This window comes from Lutjanus erythropterus, chromosome 7, assembly GCF_056507025.1.
Source record: "Lutjanus erythropterus isolate fLutEry1 chromosome 7, fLutEry1.hap2, whole genome shotgun sequence".
NCBI classification, from domain to species: domain Eukaryota; kingdom Metazoa; phylum Chordata; class Actinopteri; order Lutjaniformes; family Lutjanidae; genus Lutjanus; species Lutjanus erythropterus.
In genome coordinates this window covers 14,637,138-14,664,999 of record NC_139323.1, presented here as the reverse complement: position 1 = coordinate 14,664,999, position 27,862 = coordinate 14,637,138, and the positions used below count along the sequence as shown (strand labels likewise).

General features: G+C 40.3%; 1 protein-coding gene across 1 annotated transcript in view; it reads left to right on the top strand.

Annotated features, from left to right (window-relative positions):
* Nucleotides 1-27,862, top strand: part of ncanb (neurocan b) — a 172,925-nt gene that overhangs the window by 136,845 nt on the left and 8,218 nt on the right. Inside the window, exons 13-15 of the mRNA XM_084723209.1 lie at nucleotides 14,516-14,674; nucleotides 19,272-19,354; nucleotides 19,912-20,056. Of these exons, the coding sequence (XP_084579335.1) occupies nucleotides 14,516-14,674; nucleotides 19,272-19,354; nucleotides 19,912-20,056 (387 nt within the window). The remainder of the gene's footprint in view (nucleotides 1-14,515; nucleotides 14,675-19,271; nucleotides 19,355-19,911; nucleotides 20,057-27,862) is intronic.

Here is a 27,862-nt window from a genome sequence, read left to right as displayed (position 1 = left end):
ACATTTTTTACAATTATATTTAAAATTTTAAACTTAAAATGTTTTTCACTATTTTTTTCTTTTTGATGAGGAGGTTGGTTTCTAGCAGGTTTTGCCTGTAGCACACTTTGAAAGTCATGAGCTTTAGAAATTGATATTTTTTGTTAATAATGTTTTCAGTAGTTTTCATATTATTTTAATAATCTGCTCCGTAGCTGTAGCTCCATGGGAAACAACCGAATCCATCCTTTTGCAGTTATTTTTTCTATAGTTGTGTATCAGTAATGAATGGGTATTTGTTGAAAAGAAAAGGCAGCAGTGATTAGAGTAACAAAGACATCAGTCACTCTCCTCTCATCCCAACAGCACTGAGACTGACTGTTGAGTCCGTCCTGCTGTTTTTTTGGCTCGCTGCCTAATCAGTGGAGGCAGAAACCAAATCTCTCTCAGCCTGACTGAAGTGAAAAGTGACAGAGGAAGTATTAGCTGGTTTCTTCTCATCAGCTCCTCTCCCGCAGTCTCTCTTTTCATCCATCGTTCACTCTTTCTAGGGAGAAAAACGACATAATGTGTATGTGTAAGTGTGAATTTGTTACTTTGCTATTCCACTACTGTAGACACCTCTGTTTCATGTTGCCATCCGTTTTTTTTTCTATTCTTTCCCCACCTTTCTGCTGTCACTCCCTGCACTTCTTGCATCTTTTTGTGCCTCTCATCTCTGGTGCGCCGCAGGAGGTTTTGTCACACTCTGTGAGTGTTTTTGTGTGTGTATATATATATATATATCTGTGTGTGTAAGTGTACAGGCTGAATCTGCTTTGCAGTGACTTTGTGTGTGTGTGTGTGTGTGTGTATTCAGTATGTATGATGTTTCAACGTTTCTCAGAACTGTGAAGTTGGAGATTTCAACTACAACATATGTGTGTGTTTCTACTTCTGACGACCCCTCTGACATAATGCATCTTCAGTCGCTGCAACAACATACTTAAACCTCTGTTGTGCAAGTATTTTGTCCGTGATGTAAAGCCAAAGCTCACAATTTATGTGTGCACCTGTACAGTCCGGCTATCAAGCCATGACTTGAGTGCTCACACTGTACTGTGTAAAATAAAAAATAAAATGGCCCATTGGCCCCTGTGGACTGTTCTGGCTATGAACAGTTGTCAATACAGACTGAAAGCCCTGAGGCAGGTAGAAGTTTGTTTTAGCAATAATACTAACACGCCAGAAATGTGCTGCCGTGATCATCTGTACCTTCCTGTGTGCCAACACTTCAAAAACACCAGCATATGTGGATTTGCTAGTAAGACATAGACAGTATGGCCTGTCCGTGTTGCAGAAGGAACTGGGAAGGGATGCTAGCTACATTTACAGCCCTGTTTAGAAGGGAACTCTTGTGAGAGTGATCACTTTAACTCAAACCATCACTGATCCCCAACACTAAACATGTATTAAACCTAACTGGATCTCAATAATGAAACATAATAAGTTTGTACAATGTGCACAATGAAGCAACAACACAGACAACATGTTCCCGTCTGCACACAACCATGTTTTACTATCCAGATTTTCCATCCAATTTCAGATGCTCTTTTTGCCACTCATGCCGGCACAGTTAGAAAACATGCACTGACCTCAGGGAATCGACTCATGGCTCTGCTTCAAGTGCGCGAGAGCGTGACATTTTTCAAACAAACATTTTTTCTGGCAATTCATAACATCTGACAGCTGTTCAGAAAGAGTCGCTCGGTCCTCACTCCACCACTGTACACAAATTTGGTTTGACTCTAAAATAAGTCTTGCGGGTCCTTGACCCTAAAGTTTCATGTCTTAGAACTTGGCATCCACCTGAGCTCACCATCTCAGTCTTTTCAAGTGAGAGTATTGCTTCCGGTTTCAGTTTCAGTGGTTAAGCTGGTGGGTGATTGGGCCTCCAAGCAAAAGTTTGTAGCCCAACACCACATGGGGTCACTTATTGCCAAGACAGCCTTGACAGCCAGGAGAGCCTTGACCCTAAAACCAAGTCCTAAGCCACAAACAGCCCTTTGAGGACACGAGACAAAAATGTCCTAAAACTCAAAGGTGTCCCCACAAAAATAAGGATACAAAAGCAAACACAAACGCTCACATTTCCTATTTGGTCTATTTCTTTTCTACTTTGATGGCACCCTGATACTTTATTTGCAACACAAACAAACAAACAAAGCTCAGTCTACCTACCCTTGTGCCCCTTCAAATATCAAAATATTTCTTCACTTTCTTTTTATTCTACAGCAGTCAATCATGCTGACTCTAAGCAGTGAAATTGCAGTGGGGTGTAATAACTCAAAGTTACAAAACAACCAGCTTAATAAAACAGTAATCCAGTCCACAGGAAATAAGTTCTTTCTCGCTCTTCATCTCTCTTTGTTTCCTAACAGTACAAATAATCTACAAATTGGAAACAGAAAGCTCGTGTTAAAAGGATTGTGTAGCTAATTAATCCCAAGGTGTCTGGCTACTGCTTGGTTATCTGTGAGGAATGTGTTTGCCTTCACCCACAACTCGGAGACACAGCCAGCAATTTTATCCATCTTCTCCTCCACTTCCTCTGTTCCCTGCCATTCATACATACATCAAATCATTAATATTTATTCTTTTTCATTTGACTTTTGGGGAGAAAAGTGCTCTTTCTCCCAGTAGGCTGCACAGCTGCTACTGGCAAGTGCAACTGGCGACTATTGGTGGTGCAGCACGCAGAGGCCAACGCACAGATGAGCATGCTAATGAGTTTAACTTTGGAGTGTGTTGGTGGGGTTTGCAGCCTTACACCACCACCGACACACCACCGCTATCCATTGAAACCAGCGTAAGCCCAGCATAAGTGAAATTGTTCCAGGCAGGATGGCTCATCCATTCTTTTGGCATACTGCTGAAATACTCGCACACTCATGCACAGAAACTCTGCACTAAGTTGTGTTTGACAGGAAAACAAAAACTAGACAGTGTTACAGGGAACCTTAAGCAAAGTAGAGCAACAACTTCCCCCCCCAAAGAGGACGGCGGGTGAATCTGGGGCAGACAGATACGAAGACTTTTGAGTACGTTGACGCCAACAGCAACACCAGCGCTGCAGATCGGAAGCAGGCAGCAGATGATGTGGTGTAGCTTACACACTGAGACTAATGAGGAGGAGAGCAGCCTGAGCTGACTAACAGCGGTGGGAAGTGCTTCAGAAAGCACCAGATGCAATCCTTCTGTCGTTTCATCACTGTGCACTTTTATATCACATTTCACTCAAACTCCTATTTCATATGCTACCTTTCCTGTCACATATTCATCTTCTCATGCTTACACTGAAGGTAATTTACTTGCAATTTAGAGTCATTAGGGGAAATCAATGATTGAGTCATGTTTGCACTAAATTGCACATTTGGTTTTAACAGCCCTCATCCCTAGGAATTACTTTCACATGCTTATGCATGAGGTTGTGTGTGTTTTATACATATAGGGCATATTTGACTTGGCAAGAGAACAGAGTCCTGTTTCAGTCCTGTTGCAACTGTAATCACAAAATTTCCCCGACCTTACCTTAAGTGTTGTAGTTTCCTAACTTTACCTATATCCTAACCATAGTTTATTTGCCTTTTTCAAAATTCCTCCCTAACCTTTAAGTTAAAGTGTGTGTGTGTTAACAGGTCTTGGGGAGTACTACTGCATATGTCAAAGGTGGTATGAAGCTCCCCCAGGAGCTGCGAAATGATAAATATCCTTAAGTGATGTCACTTGAGTCAGCGCCGATTTGGGCTGATGACTACAAACCTGAAAATGAAAAAATCTGGGGTGAGCTTTCCATGCCTCTTTACCCTGCTCCTCATTCATTAACCTCACTGAAGGTTAACTTCAGTATTTTTCAACCTGGATCCTATTTTCCCATGTTTGTGTGTCTAAGTGACAAATGGGAACAAGAATTTTTGAAATTGGTCCAGTATTGAGGGAAAGCACAACAGCCAGCAGAAGTGAAACTAGGCTACAACATAATTCCTTCAAGCAACTTTGCAGGGTGAAAGTGTGTCCATTAAAAATGCCTGTTTTAGCCACTGTCAGCCTACAATTGTTATTGTAAGTGTCTGACAACATTATGGAAAGGATCACTAGACAGAGACAGTTTTTTTTATTGCTCTTGCCAAACAAACCAGACTTCCTTCACAAAACTGTAATTTTAACATCGTCATCTTTCAAACTCGACAGAAACACAATAAAACTCACTGAAAAACTTCTCAGCTCATCTTTTCACTGTTCCAACTGTCACCGAATCAAAATAAAACATTTATTCACAAAGGATGTGAAAATATTTTGAGTGGAGCCAGAGGAGGATTGGACATCAGAGACAGGTACAGTCAGAACATTTTCACATCTAACATGGTGAATAAAGGGTTTATTTCGACCAGATACCCAGAGTTAGTGACTGTCGGAACAGTGGAATTTTTGACGAGTTTTATTTTGTTTCTCCTGCGTTTGAATGAAGATGCAGATGACGATGTTAAAGTTACAGTTGTGCAAAGGCAGTTTGGTTAGTTTGGCGGTATCTGGTTAAACAAAACTTCTCTCTGCAGCAGTCTTTTTCATAATATTGTCAGAGACTTAATCACTTTAGCCTGTCAGTGACAAAAACAAGAGCTTTACGTGAGGGATTACGTTTTAGCTTCATTTTGCTTCCGCTGGCTGCAGCACTTTCCCTCAATACAGTAGTTACCCTTTGAGGGTACACACCTGAATCTCCAACGTACCTGTTGGAGGCCAAATTGCATTGTGGGTAATGTAGCCACCGTGTTTTGACAAGGAGGAGTAATTAATTAAAAAAAAAAAGTGATATCTCTAGTTCAGCTGCAGCGTTTTTGATTCTTTATGACTGTCCATCATGGGTCTAATAATGTGCAATGTAGGGTGCAGTTCTGAATCAGTGGAGTATCCTTTAAACTATATTATACTGTAGTTGCCATGTGCAGATAGTGTACGTTTCAGAGAAATGGAGATATACTATAGTAGTATGAATGTCCATTTTATGGTTCTCTTGCTTGAAATACAGCTACAGGCTTCTATTGATCCGGGGTCAGACCAGGTTTTGACTATCATAGGTGTCAGTTGCTTCGCCCTTATCATGCCACTGCTTCTGGGCCAAAGGTGTCCATCCATGAAATCCCATTGGTCAATTAGACATGTCACTCCAGTCCTATCTCCTCTCTACACTCTTGTTAAACCGCAGCACACTGAGCACTCTGACTGAACTTGTGATCCACAAGCTGCAGTTTGCTCTTTAATATTACTCCCCCGTTCATTTGTTTGTTTTTTGTGTTCCTTTTTTATATTATTGTTCTTGGGAGGTTTTAAGACTCAGCGTCGGCTCTGTGAGTTGACAGAGAGGCTGAGAAAGAAGGCGTCTGAGTTCGCTAACTTCGCTTTGATGCTTCCCTGCTCAGCTGCCGCTGTCTAAACTGGCGACTCAGCAGAAAGCTCAGAATTAATTTTTGTGCATCCTCCGGGTCTTTAGAGGCTATTAATGCTAATGAAGATTCATGCGTTCTAATAACACATCGAGAGGGACACGTGCCAAGACTGAGAAGAGAGGAACCTGGAGCTTCTCGGTTTACCTTGCCCACAGTGGCCTCCTGCAGTGAAACTCACAGTCAGGAACACACAAAAAAAATCTCCCTGAAGTTTTGCCTAAGCCTGGCAGAGGCGATTCAAATGGAATACCAGCAAGGCTTCCGTCTCACTCCATATGCTATTGTGTTCAGCACTTGCCAATTCTCTCTAACAGGAAAGCTGGAGAGATGAGGGGGTAATTTATTCTCATCCAAGGTGCTTAATTAGACAACGTTCCTGAAGCGACTGTCATTCTCTTCTCCTGAGCAAAGGAGGCTCAGGCAGGAAGAAAAAGAAACGGCGAATAAAAGAGAAAGAAAGGAAGCATCAGAGGAGGCGTTACAATAAGATGAAAAGAGGGAAAGAGATGGAGGGAGAGAGGAGAGTCTGTGTTCCTCTGCTGTGCATTAATGAATGTTTCTGATGGGGTGTTTAAAACAGTTCTTTGAGCTGTGCTAGAGGTATATGGTGTGTCCGTACTTCTTCTCTCTGATTTTCCAGAGGAAATTGTTATCAAAGTTATGAAGTCAGGCTTGTAGTATCGCACTTCCTTTTGCCTTTCATTTACTTACATTTACTTTAACTTTAAGTGCATTTCAACCTCAGTTTTGGTTCCTGCTCCTGTGGCGTTACTTTTCATTGACTTCAAATCTCAGCTTTCAATCAACTTACAAAAAAAACCAGTGGGTGCATGTTATGACTATCAGTAGGATGAGAAAAAAAAGTCGTTCACCTGATTTTGGAGCTACTCTAAAAAGGAGGCGGCCAAATTGTGCAACAGAAATATGCTCTTATTTGCTAATTGTTTGAAATGAACAGAAAACACTCTCAAGACAGCCTGTCTGGTCTTTTTTTCTCCTTCTCCATGTCTGAAAGTCTATTTTTCAACATATAGCAGACAGTTTCACATCAGTTATTTTCAGTGATAAACACGTGACTCTGTACAGATGTCTCATCATTTGCTTTTTAACCCTTAGTTGGTCTAATTTGCTCACGCTTTTTCAGACTTGGTAGAAACACAAAGTCTGATGTGTGAAAGTTCTAATTTAGTTCAGAGCTCAATTTCTAAAGTCTAGTGGAAAAATATGAACTATTACTAAATCTAAATATAACTCCTTTTTTAAAGTAATTATATTACATCAACAGGAAAAGTAATTTGCTTAATTAACTCAAAGTCTTCCACACCCACATGTAACATATTTAAAGCCCTCGACTGCATAAAACATGGACATAGTTTGCATGGCATCACAAATGAGCAAAGACGTGAGGCGTGGGTGCAACTGCGGCGGCTGAATGAAGTGGCTACCTAGCATCTAGCCATCTGTGATGGTACCCACCTGTCACTCGAGGAGGGCATGCAGTTTATCCTGCATAACTTTAAGCCTTAATATAAATAAAACAGGTTATAAAGACCTAAACCATTTTTTGCACCAGGCTGTAAACACGTTTATTTCTGCTGTGCAGCTGGGAGTTTTAAGATGGCAGACTGCCAGACTAACACATCCCTCAGCAGTTGGTCACCTGGATGCACAGATGCATGTGTGTGCTTTAGATTAGCTGCACACTGACAAACCATCCCATGCAGACACTTTCTAGAATGATAAAAGTTGCAGAACCATCAGTGGCTCCCAAACTGGGGGAGGGGCAGAGAGCCACTGCAGGGGGCCGTAGATGATCAGGGGAGAAATATTGACTGAATTATGCTTTCCAATTATTGTTAATGAATGACTGAATAGTTGTGGGGCATCAACATTATTTGGCTTCTGAAGGGGTTTGAGAACCGCTGCCTTACACTAATCACACACTGTGTTCATTCGGATAAACTGGAGCGACTTTTTTCCTGTTTACTGTAAAAGTCTGTGCTGCCCTCACTTTTACCTCCTCCATCAGCATCAATCTGCAGCAACACGTCTATGGGCTAATTATGCAGAATTATGCCTTTGGACTGGCATCAGTCATTCATGTTGCGCTCTGTAGCTGTTTTACTGTAACATCCATTACTCCTAATTGTGAGAATCACACTATTAGGATGTTCCATTAATCAACAGTGCACTCATACTAACCATTAATTATTCCACAGCCGTTCTCACAGGCTCCTCACATTCTCACCTTTTGTCTCCAGCTATCAGCAGATTCTCCTTCATCCCATTCTGTCTCTATGTCTCTCACGCTCTCACTTACTTCCTCTCTCTCTGGACCGCTGTCATCTGGCCTCTTGCAAATGGCACACTGAGCTGTCAGCCTTCAAAGAGTCACACAGGGAGGAGGAGGGAAAATGGCAGCGCACACACACGTGCAAACACACACCGTTTCATCATTCAGGGGATCTAAAACGGGCGAGCGGTAGAAATATCACTCGGTGATGTGGATAAACGACCCAATCAGTCAGCTGGAAGTGTATGGCCTTTTATTTCCTAACTGCCGCTCACTAAAGTCTGCGGGAATATTAATCGCTGAAACATACCCCCTACCTCTCGCTCTGCCTGACAGAGAGAAAACGGGAAAAAGAAGACGACTTGAATAATGTCTAAATATTTGAAGAGGTTGATGTGATGTCGGGCTTTGAGCCTCGCTGTCAGCGTGTGGGAGAAGAAATCAGCAGAGACTAGGTTGAAGATCTGAGGGGGAGAAAATGTGCCTGTTTATTTTTTATCTCTGCTTTTCTTTCTCTCTCTCTATCTCCAACTGTTTCACTTTCTTATTCTGTCTCTTTCTCTTTTTTGTCCTCCCACATTGTGTTTGATGCACTTATTGTCTGTCTTTAGTTTTTTTTTTCTCTTCTAGGACACCCAAATGCTTTATATATGTGTATAAATCCCCAAATAGAAATCACACAAGTCTGCAGTTTGTAGTTCCTGTTTTAAAGTCATGTGAAGGCTTTAATGTGAACAGCACTGGCTTTATACACATACAGACTCTGGGCCATCTGCCAGTCTGGACACCTCAGCAGTCTGTGTGTGATTCAATAAAGGCGTGCACCTTCCTGTCTCCCAGATTCCAAGGTCTCCTCATCATCAACATTTCCCTGGTTCCACGTGCAGTGCCAGCACCCTTGCACCACTGCTACTTGCACTGTTTTTGCGACATGTGCTACTATTATTGTGACCCTATTGAGCCGCAAAACAACTTTGGCCCCGTTCAGGGTCTGATGGACCTGCTGGTTTGAGGAAATACTGTATAACATGTCTCAATGTTTCTGAGATTCGTACCAATACTGATTTAAAAAAAAAAAAATGGGTACGCAAGTTTTCATAATAATGACTTTAAAAAAACTAAGAATTTAAGAAATTTTAAAAAATGAAAATCACATATAACGCACATTAACAACAAATTTATTACAAAAGCAGATATGAGTACAATTAAATAAAAATGTTTGTGATAATAATAGTGAATGCTATCATAAAATCAATCATTATGTTCCCATAACTTTAAGGTGTATTGTTTTTAAAGAGGTTGCCCGTGTCACTGCTGTGCGCTTACTTATCTACAACCTCCAGACCACATAATGTTTCTTTTCTGCCATTCTGCTAAATAAACATATTAGGGCTGTTTATTGGAGCAAAATTATTAAGGAGTACTGAAAATATGGGGAAGTGAGGCCCCAACCATTATTTTGTATTTATATAATTTTATTGATATTCTTTAAAGGAATTTATAGCAAATAAGAAACATGAGAATTGATGTAAGGATCCACCCATCCTTGCATTAAATAGGTAAACAAGCAATTTAGCTTAGCAGGTAAATAAAAGAATGACAGAACAGATAACATGAAATATTATACAAAATTTATTTAGAGAAACTGATAGTGCTAAATACAATCAAATGAGTCTCGATCTGGGAGGTCCTGGATTCTGTTCCGGCAGGATCTGGCACAAAAGAAGCCCGGCGTGTATGTTTAATTTTTAGATGTGCATATTTGTGCGTGTGTGTGTGTATTTTTGTGTCTTTGTGACACGTACCCTGACTCTCCTGTCCCTGGTCTCGTAGATAACAACCCATTGTTCACCTCCATGAGCCAAACTGGACGCACTCCCAGCGCTAATACAATGGTACCAGCTGCCATGTGGGCAAACACACTGAGCAGGTAGCTTCCAGGTACTGATGACGGAGTGAAAGAGTAAGTTAGCTATCAGCAGAGGAGAATATTACAGGAGCACTGACTGATTTTGGTCCCATAAGAGCAGATATGACAGTAGTAACATCACTCTGCCTCATGTTAGTCTACTGCTCTCTGTTCAGAGGCACACTGTCGCTGCTACGAGGAGAAGTAAGGCTGCAAAATGCTGATTATTATGCCAGTCAGGCTCTGGTTATTTTAAAAAATGTATTCAGATACAGATACTAATTATTTATTAAAAATGTAGTCAGTAACATAACCCAAGTAACATAATATTAAAGTAATGCATTTGATTAGTTTCTGTTACTTTTGGATTACTTCAGTATAAAATATGGTGAGGTTGTTTTGCCAAATGTAGTTTTTTTTAGGGTTGCAACTACCGATTGTTTTCATCATTGATCAATCAGTCACTTAGGTTAGCTTTCTCACTGGGCATTGTAACAGGAAATCTCTCATAAAGAAGAGTGTTGTCTGAATTTGAAGGTAAACCCAGGCTCAGCTTGCTGTTAGGGCCACAGGGCTAACCGGTGAGCCGCCGAGCCACCCAGAGGAAGCTGGAAATGTTCAAGTGGCTAATTGGGTTTCGTGTCATTAGCGTGTTTCGAGGTCATCAGATTAAATCCCCAGACTATCAGGAGAAACTTGAGCAGCCCAAGTAATGAAGCAATTATCCACATTTGCATTTACAAAAATCGCCAGAGCAACTTACATCACTGCTCAGAAGACATGACCAGATCAAGGTAGAAGAGCAGCGAGGCGGCAATCCAATAATCCCCTCTGATTGATTTGATTAAAATACAAGAAAAATACAAGAAAATGTTTGTTTGTTGCAGATCTCAGTCTAATGTTTGTGGAGGACTCTGTAAATTTGGTTTAGTCAGTTGAGTAACAGGAATGTATTTTAATGTCAGTTTTGTCATATTTTTTGTGTGATTGACATGGATTTATGTTCTCTGTGGTTTGATAAACCTCATTTCATATGTAAAGAAATGCAAAGGAATATTTGCAAATATTAGTTGATTCATGTTATGCATTATGCAGGAGGCTCCTTTGCACTTGTTATGAGTCATCCAGCCCAGTCAAACACATTTTTCTGTATATTTATTGGAAAATATACAAAATATAAAATATGCAAATGCACTAAAAGTGTAAGTACATCTCCTTTCCCATCATAACAATACAGTCAAAGTTCATGGGTGTCAGAATATAGTATTTTCTCAGGAGTACAATAGGATACAAGTTCATTGATCCAGTGCTTGTGTGCCTGGGATTTTTCACATTTCTAGTTTTAATACATTTTTTGGTGCAGTACTTGCAAGCAGATTATAAAACATTCATAATAAAAAAAAAGAGCTAACTTTGTTTAAAAAAAAATGAAAATAAAACATTATCAAATTTCGATTCGAATCACAAAGTATCTGCTCAAACAACAAGTAAAACAGATCACAAATCTGATCAAATGCCAGCTTTCTGTACCTGACAGTTTTCACACACATTTCAGTCCATACAAAAATACTGAGGCTCATTATTCAGCCCTACCTGTGACTCATTTTAACAGTGGAAATAGGTTGAATATGTAACTCCATTTCCATCAGACCTACTGTATGGGACTGAGTGGCTGCATGTCAAACAGTCCAGTGGATGAATGATGAATTTCAAATATTGCTGAATTGCACCAGAGCATCTAAGACTGATAAAACTGGACACACTTGCCTCCATAAATTTCCCAGTTATATGCAATTTCTTTCTTTCATTCATTCTTTATTTCTCTCTTTCTCTCTGTGCAGCCAACGTGTGTGAAAGTTGAGTTGGGTACACATTCATCTGTGTGACTCAGAGCTTTATGTTTACTATATGAGAAATGACAAAGACATAACCTATATTGTATAATTTAACATGCTATATTGCATGTTGGACACACTGTGGACACATTTCTTTTCTTCCACATTGCTCTGTCAGTTAATGTATTGGCCACTTTTACACCTACTGGGGGCCTTCGTGTACAGCCTCTGAGCAAGCTAATGCACTCAGCTGCAGTAGAGAAAATATACATTCAACAAAAATAGAAACACGACACTTTTGCTTCCATTTTCATCAGTTGTGTGAATTAAAGTGTTGAAAGTTTATTTCTCTCAAACTTTGTTCCCAAATTTGTCAAAATTCATGTTATGGGTGCCCCTATAGCCCCTATAGCAAAGAAATCCATGCTATACCATTTTACACCAAACGTAGTGAGTACTATATATGCAGGTTTTTTCACATACTGAAAATTAGGAATTGATCCTTTTCCCATTGACAGTAACCTTGCTTACCTTTCTGTTTTTGTTAAGATGTATGCTGGAAAGCAAGACTCAACTCATGTTTGTGCAGTTCTCAGTACTTTTGTAGCTTCTAACTGAATCTCTGTAGTTTGAAGTTAAGTTTCTATCCTGCATCTCTGTTTGTACAGTCTTAGTCTGTCTTATTATACTGTTTCGTGTTCACTTTCAGCTGGATAGGAGTCGTGTTGAGTTACTGCTGATGAAAACCCAATATTTCCTGATTTTGCTGCTTCATAAAAGAAGTTTTTAGATATCAGAATTACAGGGGACTTTAGTCAAATGGCTGTAAAACAGTGGATAAACATCTTATTTCCTATAAATTATTCACAGTTAAAGACAAACAGTTACAAATGCACACTTTCAAGCAGGTGCAAACTCCACTGTGCTGGGCAGATGTACCAAGTTAAACCAAGTCAAGTGAAGCAGCACATGTGGATGAAAAAGGAAGAAAAGAGGCGACAAGCCGTCATTGCCTCCAGCAGAAAGGGGTAAAATTACCACCTCAGTTTGTTTACATCACTGCCGATCAAAGCTGGAGCCAATAAATACCCATGACTACGGCATAGTTGTTTTACCCAGGAGTGAATGCCGATTGTACCCTTTCCTATTCCCAAGACAAAAGCCAGATGTTAGCAGGTTTTTTGCCCAGTTTAAAAGGGGCTTTAATGAGTGCTTCTACTTTACCAAAATAATCCATCCACCTGGCAGATGTGGCTTATAGAGATGCTGATTATACATCAGAATTATTGTGCAGGTGTGTCTTGGGCTGGTTTCAATAAAAGGCCACTCTAAAATGTGCAGTTGTATCTTAAAAAAGATATGAGGCACTGAACTATGGCTATTTCACATAGGGCTACAGATACCTTTTTTTCCAGGGAGGGCAAAGTCATGACTCACCCGACTCTGCATCTGATTGACGCATCATGCCTAGGCATAACCAATCCAACCAGTGAAGGAAAAGAATTGTAGAGGCAGAGCAGGGCAGGTCATAATTTTGCCCTCCTGGGAAAAAAATACTGGTAGCCCCATGTGAAATAGCCACAGTTCAGTGACTAACAAATGTCTTTTGTCAACCATCTTGATACATCACGCCTGTCAGGTGGACAGATCATCTTGGCAAAGGAGAAGTGGTCGCTAATATGGATTTTAACAAATTTGCAAACTAAATTTGAGAGAAATGAACCTTTTGTGTGCACAAAAGAAATCTTAGGTCTTTTACTTCAACTTATGAAAAAATGGGAGCAAAACAAAATAATTTTTCTCAAGTGTTCAGTTAGCAAATATATTGAGTCAAAGTAGACTAAGCAACTTTTGAACAACCTCACTGTAAGAGACTAAATGTGGCTTCACTTGAGGAGGCAGTCGTACGATGACCCAATGCATTGCATTTTGTGAAATGGTGTCACTGCATTTCAAAGCATTGTACCTTAACAGCACAGTGAATGGAGGAGACCTTAACAATATGAAAGCACTTACACCCTCAATGCAGTGTGAAGTTTCGAGGCCCTTATTTCATATTACAGTATAGAAGGGCTTTCATAATGGACTGCTCCCCTCTCTTTCCTTTTCTTTCCACGGCCAAAACTGCATCTCTCTGCATACTAAGCAGGGCCCCATACGGCCCAATTTGCACCGCCCAATTTACTGGTGTCGCTTCAGATTTGTTGGAGGAAAAGCTGAGGCCTTTTCCCTGATCCCCACACTGTGGGGAGGGAGGGGGGCACAAGAGGGGCGAAACTGGAGGTGGCTTAGCTGACAAATCAAGCTTGAACCAAATCAACTATACATACATTTCCGCATCTTTAGATATACACACATCTGTGCACACACAGGCACACATCCCATTTGAAATGTACAGCTTCAGAGTCACACAGCTAACCCCCAGTCAGATGAGGGGCGATAGATGAGAGAGATGAAGGGAGGGGGGGGGAATGGAGGGATGTGCGGAGGGAGTTGGTGTGCTGACAGGACTGTGACAGGGCTTAATTACCAGGCGAGCGCTGCGCACTGGAAGCAATTTCTGAGGATTGTTGTCATTTGAATAGATTAAAACGCCCTTTCATTGGACTAAGCTGTCTCACCGCTGGCTTGCCTCTGCTGTGGATTAAAAGTCCAAGTCAAATCAAAGAGGAGAAGACACAGAGAGAGACAGAAGGATGGAGGAAGAGAGGAGTGTCACAAAAGGGCACTTAATGCATGAAGAGACTGAAGAAAAGAAGAAGGAGATGGACAGAGCAGGGAAGCAATATGTAGATCTTGTGTGGAATTTGCTGCGTGTGGATACAAAAAGAAACGAAAAAATAATGGTCCCTATCCCTCTTCTTAGCCCTAAATCCTCCTACTGCTTCACTATGCATCACTATTATTCTTTTGCATCTGCGGCTGTGGGTGTTAAATGATTAAAAAAACCCACATCTCCATTCCCACATGGATTTTCCATTGACTATTCAATGTCTTTTTCAATTACCTGCAGACACCGAGGGCTGCGAGCACACGTGGAGGAAGTTCCATGGCCACTGCTACCGCTACTTCAGCCGGAGACACACCTGGGAGGACGCCGAGAAGGACTGCAGGGAGCACAGCGGCCACCTGGCCAGCATCCACAGCCTGGCTGAGCAGAACTTTATCAGAGGTGGGTGGAGGTGGAGGTGGAGGAGAATGGGACGACAGAGAACAGACTTGGCACAGACTGTGCAGCCTCTGTGAATGTTTCTTGGTGTTTTTTTTCTCCGAACTGATTACACAGCAGGAAATCTTAAATTAAGCAGATAAGTTTGGGCATGCAGGGTTCAGTTAGTAAAAGTCCTGTTTATTTTCTGCAGTGTTAGGTAACTGCTAGTTGGAGCATAAAAATCTCCCATTTGAATCTTCAGTAAACAAGATTAGTCCACAGCCATGCTAACAGCTTTCGAAAGCTGTACAAAGGCCTAGTGCTGTTTTAAAGGGATAGTTTGGTTTTTTTTGTCAGTGTGTGACTTACAGTAGATGATGGTCGGCACACACCATTTTGGAGAAGCAGCAGGAGTACCAGTGTAGGAAACTAAGCAATGTACAGCTGTGGACAGGGTCAGCAGCAACATGTATTTTAGCCGCCTAAAAAAGGCTAACCTAAAAGAATCAATATCAGTTCAAGTGTACACTATATTTAGATTATTTTCACTGCGTTATCATGCCGTCAGACAGCTCTTTCTGACAGAAAATGTTTGTTATAAAAGCCAAATATCACTCTCTTCAAAGCCCACATACTGCTTTGACAAAAACACACATTTTACTTCGCAGAACACACCACTGTCTTGATCTATTAGTTTCTGTGATTGAGTGGCTTCTGTGTATCCAGATGAAGCCTTTTGAACACCAAATTCACACCATAACCTGCAGTGTTAGGTCAGCAAAATCTCTCTTCTTTGATATAAATGCCTGTGTACCGGATCATGGAGCATCAAAATCTCTTGCCTCCATCGCTGAAGGTTGGCCAGGAGAGCTGAAGCTTTAATGATAACTTTAAAAAAAAAAAAAACTTGATGGTACATTCAGCAGTTCATATCACTTGTCTGGGGGTCCGTTGGGTCATTTCATTGTGGCAGATGTACTAAATAAATTTTCAATATCAACAGCAGCCGAGACTCATAGTGTTGTCACATTAAGGACCATCCATTTAGAACCAAACTGACAGAAACAGAAGACGATTTTTCAGAAATTAAGCTGAAATAATCAGAACTGATCACCCGATCATGAGTTTTTCAGAATTTTAGATTGTACAGGAGTGACCTGTCTCTTCAATCTGTGTACAAGTAAAACAACTTTACACTTTCAAATGACTTGCAAGTCCAATTTTGCAAGCAAGTGATATATCAGTCCTTATCAGTGACTTCTGTGCAGAGCAGATCCATATTCAGGTGACCTTCATCATCATGGTAACAAAAATAAGCGAGCAGTTTAGGCAAGTTTAGGCAACAAAAAAACATGGTTTGGGTTAATATAAGTAGTTTAAACTGACTTTCTCAGTCTTAATTCTATGTCACCTGACAAAGGGAAGGATGGGCCTGTCACTTGCATGCAAAATTTGACTTATAGTGTAAATTTGTGTTATTTATACGCACATTAAAGAAAATGGGCTGCTGAAAGATTCACATTCCTTGTGTGTGTCTCGAGGATATAATTTCGAATGGAAATTTAAAGTTATGAGTGAGAATACTTATGAAACCAGCAGCTCCTCCTACGTCAAAACTTCTCAATAACTCAAGAAATATGTGGTTGACTCTCAGAGTCTCAAGTCACATTTAAACAAGTCACCAATCACTTTAAATAGCAACAGTTACATGGCCTCTATAATCCGACTAGCTCTCATTCTGCTGTCCTGTTTCACTCTACTTCTGCTGGCTGTAGATTGATATCTACTCCTCTACCATATTATTACCATAGTTGGCGGTGGCAGCTCTTGCCTTATGTGTATTCCATAACTCGGTGATAAATGTCTGAGTGGTTCTGCTCTGAACGGCCCTTGAAGGAGTTTATTGCGCACCCCCACTGAAAAACACCCTGAGGAACAGAGTCTGTTCAGCCAAATAAATGTGTACCATCATTTGTTGCAATGAAATTGTGCTTTAGGCTCTGACATAAGTGTCTGTGACAGAACACTTAATATACTATCATATTCTTTCTAAGGATGTGATTTGTCATGAAACAGGTGAAAAATCCCTACAGTGGGTGAAGTAACTGCATTGTGTGCAGTGACGGAAATGCAAGTGTCAGTATGTTGAAACTAGATGAAATAAAATCAGTACCAAGACAAAAATGGCTTGATTTAATTTAGATTATTAATAATTTATGTGTAAAACATGTGAAAATGTCACATGATATATATTCAGATTTTTCCACCATTGCCTTTAGACTTTTTAAGACTTGTAATAGTCCTGTTAGATTCAGTGGCTGTCATGTGTAGTAAAGGGCGCCCATCTGATATTTAAAGCATGTTTTCCTGAATTATTTTCGCTTTGCTACACTTAAGTTTTACTGCAGGTTTTTTGGGTCAGGCAGCATTACCATGCAAATATCCACACAGCCTTTCTTTGGTGCCTCATAAACTTTCATCTCCTCGTTCTTAGCTTTTCGCCCCCTGGCAGTGCTCCACAGCCACACGTGTCGTAATAAGGCCAGATCACCAGCAGCAAGCCCCTGTAATATTGGATCCACCTTCTGTCTCGGACAGATGCCAGAACACTGCCATCCATCTAGCACCCATCTTTCTTCTACACACTCACGGTTACCAAAAAGTGTGTTTAATTGCCTCGAAAATGGACGTCTCCACCCCTGCAATAAGGGGATCAGAGCCATTAGGAAGATTAATGGGCCTGGTAATGATGTTAATCAGATACACCATGATTGAAATTCCATTACACATGTGCGTGTACACGCACAGGCCCGTACAACCGTGCACGCAGACGCCCCCAAACACACAAATGAGATTAACCCAAAACACCATTAGTGAATTTCCTTTCACTCAAACAAAAATCTCATCACCAGAGCATCAGAGACAGAAACTATAGATCTCCATTATAGTTCATCTCTCAGCTGAGGCCAGAGAGGGAAGATCTCAGAGCTGCATCTGTTGCCACTCAGCCCCAGGACTGAGTCAGGCTTCATGTGTGGAGACACAACTGGGGTTGTTGAACCTAAGGCCTTGTTCATACTGCCAGCCCAAATCTGTTTTTTTTTTCTCCCTTTTTTGGCATATCCAGATTGTATTCAGATTGATTTTAGAAAATCTGGACAGCAGATGGTGGTTTGAAATGTGATTCCGATCCAGTCCGAATGCTGTGGCAGCTCATATCAGATTTTAAAACATCTTTTGCGTCACTTGCAATGCCACACACATCAAAACCCAGAGTGACCAGACTGCAAAGCAGCACAGAGGTCAACACAGAGTTCGTCAGGCGCGTTCTGCACCACGACTTGACAGTGCGATTGTTTGTAGTGCAAGATGACGGATCTCTCATTTCCCATGGAAAGCTGCATCACCAGCTTTCATAGTTACTGATGCTTACATTGTTACCCCAGCAACCCATGCAGGTAGGTTGGTGATGTCTGGGCACACATCTGATCACTTGCATATAACAGTGTGGACAGTCTTAAATACCTGATTTGATCCCTTTTGAGCAACAAGTCGCACTGCTGCTGCTCCGGTGTCTGACATGTGTCTCACATGATGTACACATGACAAAGCACATCACTCATTTATCACTGACAGAAAATGTGTGTGGATTAATGACGACGCCATCCTCAAATTAATAGACAGTAAATATAAATGTCATATTTGCATCATGCTGTGCAAATAATTTTCCACTAATTCAGGTTTGACAGGTGCGCTTTTGATTATGTCATTTTGTTGCATCGTCTTCTTCTGCAATGGTTTAATGGCATCTGACTGGAGAATTAGTGACACCAACTGTTTATGCTGATTCACTAAATTAGCCCAGCAGTGAGGGTGCAGACCAAAATACCTAACCACTTATCAGAGTAACAAAATATGACCTACAGCACATAACCTCTGACACTGTGATAAGCAATACATGCAAGTCGGGGGTCCGTTCTCAAGCGGGAGAAAAATGGCTGCCTAGTTGCAAACTTTCTCAAATTACATATGAAATTCATATTTCATCAGCACTGCCTAGTTTGACAGTTTTATTCGAGTTTCGTGAGCCTGGTGCGTTGCGCTCAAAATGTGTGACTTTTCAGGTCTTTACCAGTGATATCACTCATTGGATCAAACCTGCCACATATTAAATTATGAGTGAACCGACAAGAGCCTGGACTGATGGAAATCTGTCTGAACAGGAGCGTGTCAGACATATCTACCACAGCAAATGAAACGTGAGCTTGCAGATTCCTCTGATTTTCAGGCTAGCGCTAAATTATATTAATGCTAAAATTATTATAATAGTAGTGAATGGAAATGTGCATTCATTCGCGTCAGATCATTCATCATTTTTTGCCATTTTGCTGGAAAGTTCGGGCTACATTTGGAAGGAACCCTGACTATTATCTCTTTAAAAGATACTTCCTCTTTATTGAGAAGTACCCTGGAGGTGTTAATTCACATTTAGTTGTGTGTTCAACCGTATCATTAATTGTATGATGTTTTTAGACTGTTGGACTACCTTATGTCTGCTTTTTTGTGTGAAATGTATATTATCTGTATTAATTTCTTCTGCATGTTACCTTTTCCTCAGGTCTAAGCCATGACAACACCTGGATCGGGTTAAATGATCGCACAGTGGAGGACGACTTCCAGTGGACTGACAAGATGGACCTGGTGAGGAACCAGCTGTGTCAGTTTTGCCTGTTGCTCTGCTGTCGGTCCCAGTGGAGTTTGAGGTTCTGGAGAAACAGAATACATTTGGAGATGCTCAGTATCACAGCTAGAACATCTTGAACAGCAGTTTGTTGGAAAAAAAAAAAAAAATCCGTGAATTTTTCATTGTGATCCCAACAAAATATTTTCACTGTTAACTCTCCCATGAGATGTTCATGACTTGTTGTTTTTAGTGCAGCTTCATCTTCAGATAATGACAGCATATCTTTAGCTTTCACTCAGAAATACAGTGGCTGCACTTCTTTGCCAGCAAGAATTGTATTCCCATTCTCCATCCTTATTATATTGTTATAAAGCAAAATATAAACAAACAAAATACAACAAGAAAAGTAAATAATGTTCTGCATAGAATTTAATATTTTAAAACAAAAGTAGGCTGTGTGATCAGTGATTAATGTCAGATGTCAAAAACATGTTTAATTTGAGTATAAAAGGAAGAATATTGATTTCTCTGCTTTGTCTAACTGTGCATCTGTTTTTTGTGCATGTGTGTGCAGCAATACGAGAACTGGCGTGAAAACCAGCCAGACAACTTCTTCGCTGGAGGAGAAGACTGTGTGGTTATGATTGCTCATGAGAACGGCAAATGGAACGACGTGCCCTGCAACTACAACCTGCCCTACGTCTGTAAGAAGGGAACAGGTGAGAACGAGGAGGTGGATTGAAGGAGGGCAGAGAGTGTCATAGAGTTAGCTGCAACTTCAACAGGTGACTACGATGACTTACTTAAAAAAAAAAAAAAGAGGAAAAGGCTGCAAAGAGGAGTGAGAAGCAGCAGATTTAGAGAATGAAACAGTGAGGAATCGGACAGAAGGAGAACAACCTTGCAGTGCTGTCAGTATGAAAAATCATAAGACAGAAAGTGAGGAAAAGTGACAAAATGTTCTTAAAGACTGTTTTTTATGTAAAGCAGCTCATAAGTGTTGCAGCCGATTTCTGTTAGAGCACAGAGACTGACAGCATGTACCTTCAGGGGATTCTGAACATCCTGGGTATGTTGTATTTTACATTACACACGTCTCTGTGCAGTGGAAGGGATTAGCACTGAACCACTTCACTCAGTCCACGTACGCCACATTCACACTCATTACTGCTCACTAGCGCTCCTTCTTCCATCCCTCATCATCCTCCTGCTCGTCTTTAAAAACTTCTCCACGTACTCCTCATGTCACGGCTCCGATTCCTCTGCCAAATGTTCTGTTTTAGGAAGGTGAAGTATACCTCGAGGCAGAAAGTACTTTCCGTTTTATGTCCAGGAACTTAAACTCAGCAGAATGAGGTGAGCAAACTTATCGGTAGGTTAAGTTCCTAAATACGCCGCTGCCTCCGCCCTGTGTCCCCCACCGCAGCCGCCCCCTCTTGGTGTTGGAGTTAGGCCACCACATTCTCCTCTGAGAGCTTATTAGAGCTTATTTTTTGCCACACATTTGCATGCAGGTCAGACTCACGACCAGTGGCAAGAAGACAGACGTATTAATAGTTAGGTGGAGAGAGAAGAAGCCGCCGGTGGCTGTGAACAGAAAAAAAATTCTGTTTTAGCTGAAGATTTGAGCCCAAATTTAGCAAACTGCAACAAGTAAATGAATATCACTGGAAAATAAAAAAGATGAAGAATCCTTCATTTTTACTCCTACTTGAAAACATAAGAATAAAACCCACGTATCATAGATAAAAAAATGACCGCAGTACAGAAACAGAGGTGACATGTTTTGAGTGACTGTACAAAGTATCTCTCGTCACGATGAATAATGTGTCAGCTGAAGCAATTTTCCCTCTATTTTTAGGCTTTTTTAGTGTTTTTAGCCCACTTTTTTTAATTAAATTTGAATATTTGATTTTTTTTTTTTTTTTTTTTAATTACGACTGTCAGGTTCAAAAACAGAAAAAACAGTAGCATTTATTTTATTTTCAATCAAATTCTATCCATCTTCATTACCTGCACTCAGTGTGGTACTAAATTCTCCTCTGATATATTCCAGCAGCAGAGTTTCCTCCCAGCTTCCACTGTCTTTTGTTTCCTTTTCAGCCTATTTACTATTACATTATGTCATCCCTATTTATATATTTACAAATCATAAATATACGATTATTATTATTATATGTTTTAATTGCTATGACTTCACACAATTAAAATGAACACTAATGCTAAACTACACATGCTTCTGCAGAGCAACATCACTGAGAAAACATAATGGTTTATCTAGGGTAAACAAAAAGGCAGATTTGGGGTAAATCCTTGTGTCTGATTGGTTACTCCTGCTCTGACCATACATGTGATCAATCGTGTGATCACTCGAGAGCTGAGCTGAGCTTAAAGGTACTCTTGGGGCCTGAACTATAAAGCAGAATTTATGGTTAGCAAGGTAAATTTCAGGATTAGCTCTAGGTTTGAGATCGCCTCAGATAAAAAGCCCTGCAGACTGACCAATCTATTCTATTGGAAAATGTATTACACCACGCTGGGCATCACCAAGAGCCTGTGGAGCTCGGTGTGAAGGTGCGTGGATCATGAGAGGGAGGAAGGGAAAGTGTGATTTCATTGTGATTTTATGTTGCTTGTTGTAGTTAAAAGATATGAAAATGAGCCTGCTGACCGCTTTGAATTCTGTTTTTATATTTACTTTTTATTCGCTCACAAGTGTGTTTTATGCTGCGCTCTGACTGACTCTGACTGGAGCGTCATCCTAAATGTATGTATCCATATAAAGAAGAGCAGGTCACACTTAGAAATATAATATTAAATACATTTGAATATCTGTCTGCAGATCAGAAGATAAATGCTCAGTAGTACTAAATTATATATTTCTCTTTCAAATCAGTTTGACAGCATCGTGTGCAGCTGAAAGAATAGGACTAAAACTGTCTCATACACCAGAAGAATATATATAAGTGGCACATTAATTTAGTCAGATCTACTCGTGCACTAATGATGGAGCTGTGATATTTTAAGGCCCTGGGTTTACAGTGTGTTTTTTTTTTTTTGCCAGCTGAAAACGCAAGTCAGCCCTCTGAAAACACCCAGCTGGGAGCATATAATCGCTTTTAATTTGTGGCTCTTTAATATATAATTTTGTGTGTTTTTAAGTATCCTGAAAAGCGCTCTTTCAAATAAATATATTATCATTATTATTATTGAAACAGTCTGTGATTTTTTTTTGTTTTGTCAGCTGTCCTTTCTGCATCTGTCAGCTGCAGCTGTGTTTCTTTTGAGTCTGGATTATGATGGTTATGATAGCCTACGTCTTCATTATTAGTCTAATATTATAGTTTGCTCTTCATTTGTAAAATATGCCACTCTGCTGCCAGTAGATTTGTCCATGCTGTGATTTGACAGGTGCTGCAAACACTGCCCCATTTAGGTAAACACACTCATGTCTAAATTTGCAAACCCTGGGTTAACTTCCTGAGCTGATAACCACCGTTGTGTCACCGCTTACATTTGTCAGTTTTAGTTCAGCCAGATCACCAAAAGATACTCTGGGTATGTTGAACCTGCTTCGTAGTACAGTCCCTTGGCGCTAAATGTGTCTTATTCTTCACTTTCAGAAAATTACTTTTTTACTCCAAAGAATTATAACTGTAATTCTTATTTTGATAAATGTGGATAACCAAGTAATGCCACTTTAATCCAGATGTAGGTGTTGATGAGGGTATTACCTAGTTAATCTTCTTCATTAAATCCTTACGAGGTTGATGTAAAGTACTTTGGGGAGTATTTTAAGCCTTTAGCTAGTAGAGAGATGACATGAAAATAACCCCTAGGCTGTGTGAGTGTGTTTAACCTATAGTCTGTTGTACAACTAAATAAAATGGCGTCCCTTATCGTTCATATTCATCACCGATTACTCTATGAGCCTCGACATAAATGCCTTGAAGGCCTTACTGAAGGTCATAACCTGAGCAAATTATTTATGCTTTAACAGATGGTTTTGTCATCAGAGGCCACAAGTGTAGAAAACGTACTTCGAGAGCCTCAGGCAACGTGTACGTCTCCCGGAACGCTCTATTCTCGTATGAAAGGAGACGTATTTCCCTCACAAGAAAGGTGTTGCACCACCTCTGATGCACACTGTCGCTAGTCCCCAGCAGCCTGCCCACCTCTGACCTTAATCAGTCAGTAACAATCACCAGTATCGTTTCATCTTCCCCCTCTTTTCCCGTCAGCCTCTTTCTCACTCAGACTAACCCCATGTAATGTCTTGTCTTATCAGTGGAGTTTGTCAGCTCCATGCTGAGTAGTCTGAGGAGCCTGATTTCCAAAGCTCACAGCTCATGTGATCTGTTTGTCTGCTCGTCACGTGGGTGGAAATTAACGGGGGGCGCAGCAGGTTGTCCATGTCAAATATATCATGGTAAACCTTATTATGATTGATGATGATGATGAATGGCCATATAGGGTTCAGGCAGGGACAGGAGAGGAGTGAAGCAGGAGAGGAGTGAGAGGGAGGTCGGGTATCAGTCAGCACACTGTTGGCCTGAGTGAGGGTTACAGCGGGGTCAACCCTGAGCCGCCAGGAGCCAAACCCAGCAAGAACTCCACCTAGATGTTGTTGAACTGAGGGCAGACTGGACACTACAGTCACTAACTTTTGCCTCCTTAGGTACAAACTTGTATTATGGGATAGGACAGGCTGGGGCTAGCTGATTAACATGCTAATGTCAGTAGATATCTCTGAACACATTACATACACTACCAGTCAAAAGTTTTAGAACACCCCAATTTTTCCAGTTTTTTATTGAGAATTATGCAGTTTAATGTCTCATTGTACTATAAAAATAAAATTCTTACATATAGCTCCTTTAATCAGTCACCCAGGGGCCAGTCACGATGATATGTCATGCAGATTGAGAGAGTTTTTTTATCTACATATATAACTGAAAAGAGGTGAGACTGTCATCTGACGAGACAATGGTCAAATCTTGGAGAAAGAGAGCCAGACTTTTAATACATATTTTATGTATAACCCACTTAAAAATAGCCTTTAGCTGATTCACTATGTTGCAGTGGTTTTATTTTTTGTTGTATAAATGTCTTCGGATCATTAAAATATGACATGATGTCTGTAGGTCATTCAGAATACATAATTTTCCCAAGTAAGAATATATAAAAGTGACTTTTAACCTTTATATTGATGAGAGCCACAGTTTAGCAGGTGTTTCAGCATTCAGCAGTGTTTGATTGCGGGATCGATATTATATAAGGAAAGATGAGGACAAAAAAATGAATTTAATGGAAAACAGTACGGATCAAGTTTTACATTTACATTTGGATTATAGTGACAAGTTGTGTAGCCCTCTGCCTCTGAGCTCTTCCAGCGAGGAAGAGAGGGAATTTACCCACAACAGGACATGTAAGTATCATGAAATTATTCCATTATTTTTGATGGGTTATTGTGTACAGAGGCAGGAAATCTAATTTTGCATGACATACTCAGCACAGTCTCAGAGTGCTTTGGGAAATGATAGGCTGTTGTCTCTGCCTTTAACAGTTGATGTGTCCAATGGCGTGTAATGTAATCATCCTTGGGTACACATTTTGTGGAGCTGAACTGTTACTGCTGAAATGTATTTTGAAAGTAAAGTGAAAATTATTTTTATTTACGTCTTATATATATGTGTATAGATAGATAGATAGATAGATAGATAGATAGATAGATAGATAGATAGATAGATAGATAGATAGATAGATAGATAGATAGATAGATAGATAGATAGATAGACAATCCTTATCTTGATTTATGTGAAGTGCTGAAGATGAATCTGCCCATTCACAGACAGGAGGGAAATGAAGAGAGGATGAAGGCCATCTCACCAAACCCACCTGAGCACAGATGTGCACAGACTCGGAGCACAGCCACAGATCTCCCCTCAGGACCCTGTCTTATCATTTTGTAGACACTGCTGCTACAGATAGTTACATCCTCCACAGGGAGGTGTGTGGCAGGGACACAGCAGAAGTCCATGACCCACAGGACCTCCAAAGAGCTTCTCGCTCAGTGCACCAATACTTTCAGTAGAAATTTGAGTTGTTACACGGAGGAATATTTTAACTTGCCAAACACAGATGCTATTTGGTAACTTCTAATAAAAAATACCTTTTTGTCATATTTGCTGAAACTCTCACTATATCCTGACAGTGACAGAACATGAGACAGATAATAAGTGAAAAAAATCTGGTTCTTGTGTTCCAGCTGTATTTGTAAGAATCCACCATGCATGAATGAAAACGAACAATCAGAGTCAGCTTTCAACTGTTGGTATTTGTTGACTGGACAATGAGGCTTATCCCAAATTAACTGATTTGAATTGATCGTCCCTGACAGCTGTCAATGCTGATATTATCCTACAGTTCCCTCTGCCTGGCACACAGCTTTTATGCGACTATCATTCATTTGTCGGCCGCACATAAGTTCAGTGACTGTGTAAAGCTGCTCTGTATGAGGCACACATGTACAGAAACAGATATCAGTTTTAGCTACTGTTCTAATTGCTAACATTAGAGCAACTGATACAATATGCCTGACATAAGCCTTTTTTGGGAGCTAACTGCTAGCTGGCTAGCTTAGGGTCGAGTTGGTTGGTGTCTGTCGATCTTTGGTTTAGATGGATAACATTCATAAATGACTCTTGTAGGGAAGATTGTATTGCATTTACAGTATGTAGTGAGTTGTAAGGAAATAGTGACAGACAAAAAATAATTTTTATAGATGTTACCAACTGTAGCTTTAAAGGAATAGTTCAGCATTGTGGGATATTATATGCTTATTTGCTGTCTTGCCAAAACTTAAATGGGAGGAGTGATACCACTCTCATACCTATGCAATTGTAGTCAGGAAGCAGTTAGCTTAGCTTAGCATAAAGATTGAAAACAGGGGGAAACGGCTAGCTTGCCTCTGTTCAAAAATCCACCAGCAGCATCCCTAAAACTCTAATAAAAATGTTAAGTCTTGTTAGTTTAATCCATACACAGATATGTAAACAGATATCTGAAAATTAACAATTGAGACAAGTGATTTTACAGGGATTTACCTGTTACCATTAATTGGTGTACAAGAGCCAGGAGTAGCGACTTTGCTGAGTCTTTCCATCCCTGTGGAGTTCCTGTGCCAAGGAGCTGAATGGACAGATAAATTGTTTTGTCAATCCTATTTCAACATTCCTTCAAAAGCCACAATTTATTCTGTAGAGATGTTCCCCTCCTGTTTCTAGTCATTATGCTAAATTAAGCTAAATTCTACCTCCATACTTAATGCAGGTGTGAAAGTTGTATCAATCTTCTCATCTAAAGCAAGCTCTTTTTTTTAATAACCATAATAGATTTAGGTGAGTTGTGTGGCCCTGCTGCTGACTCAGGGGTTTACTGACACACATAACTGGAACTGAGCCGTAGATAATGTTATTGGTGTCACTTGGGCTTTTCTTGCTGTAACAATTTAAAATGTTTGATGTGAAAAGGGCCTGTTGGTTTGCTCTGATTCAAATAAAGTTAGAAGAAATCCTACTGTACATCTCATTGTTGTCTTTCTCTGTATTTGTTACCGACCTATATTTTTCCGACTCACTCGCATTCGATGACACTTGATGTGGTGTTAATCATTTTTTCTCCAGTGGTCTCTGTGTTCAGCAAATATTCACACAAACAATGGCTGCAGTTTGTTATTAAAAAACACGACTGAGTTTGTCCACATCTACTGTTTCCACGTGAGACTCACTGTCAGTAGTGTTTCAGTGAGAATGCACTCGCACTTTCATGTCTCTGATTCATTCTAACAGGATTGGCAGTAGGTGTGCGGATGCTTTGAGGCTATGGAGGAGTGCTGAGACGAACCAGCATCCAACTGTCTGCAGTTCTCTCCATGCCACTAACTCACACTGACTACCCCCTGCCACACAGACACAGTAACACAGTCACAGTTTTCAAGTACTCAGCTAAAACACACACACTGTATGTAATCTGCAAGCAGGAGTACCATTGTCTTCGCCTCTAATATTGGCTAAACTAAAATAGCTGAAATCAGCAGCTAGAAATCGTAACACCTTTGCCATCTGTAAGTTATATATGCAGTGATGTATGATCTTTATTCTAGATTTTGAATATCAGAAAGGATGCATACTATCCAGAGAAAACTCTTCCAGAAATCTGCTGTGAATCTCCTTTCCTTCTTTTTCTTTTGCAGAAGGAAATCATCTCTTCAGCTTCCTCTTTTCATCCTCTGTCTTTGTTCTCCATCTCATTTGTTTTCTACCTCTTTACCCACACTTGTCTATTTTTTGCCTTTTCCTTGCTCCTCTCCAAAGTCATGGTCCAGCTTTTAATGAGTCATTTTATGCTTCTTGCTTTTTAAGCTAGTAGATTTTTTTCAAAGAGAGGAAAAAGAGCTGTGGGCTGCTCCAAAAAGGAAGCAAAATACTGATAAAGAGCAAGAAATGGAGCCTCTCTATGCCATT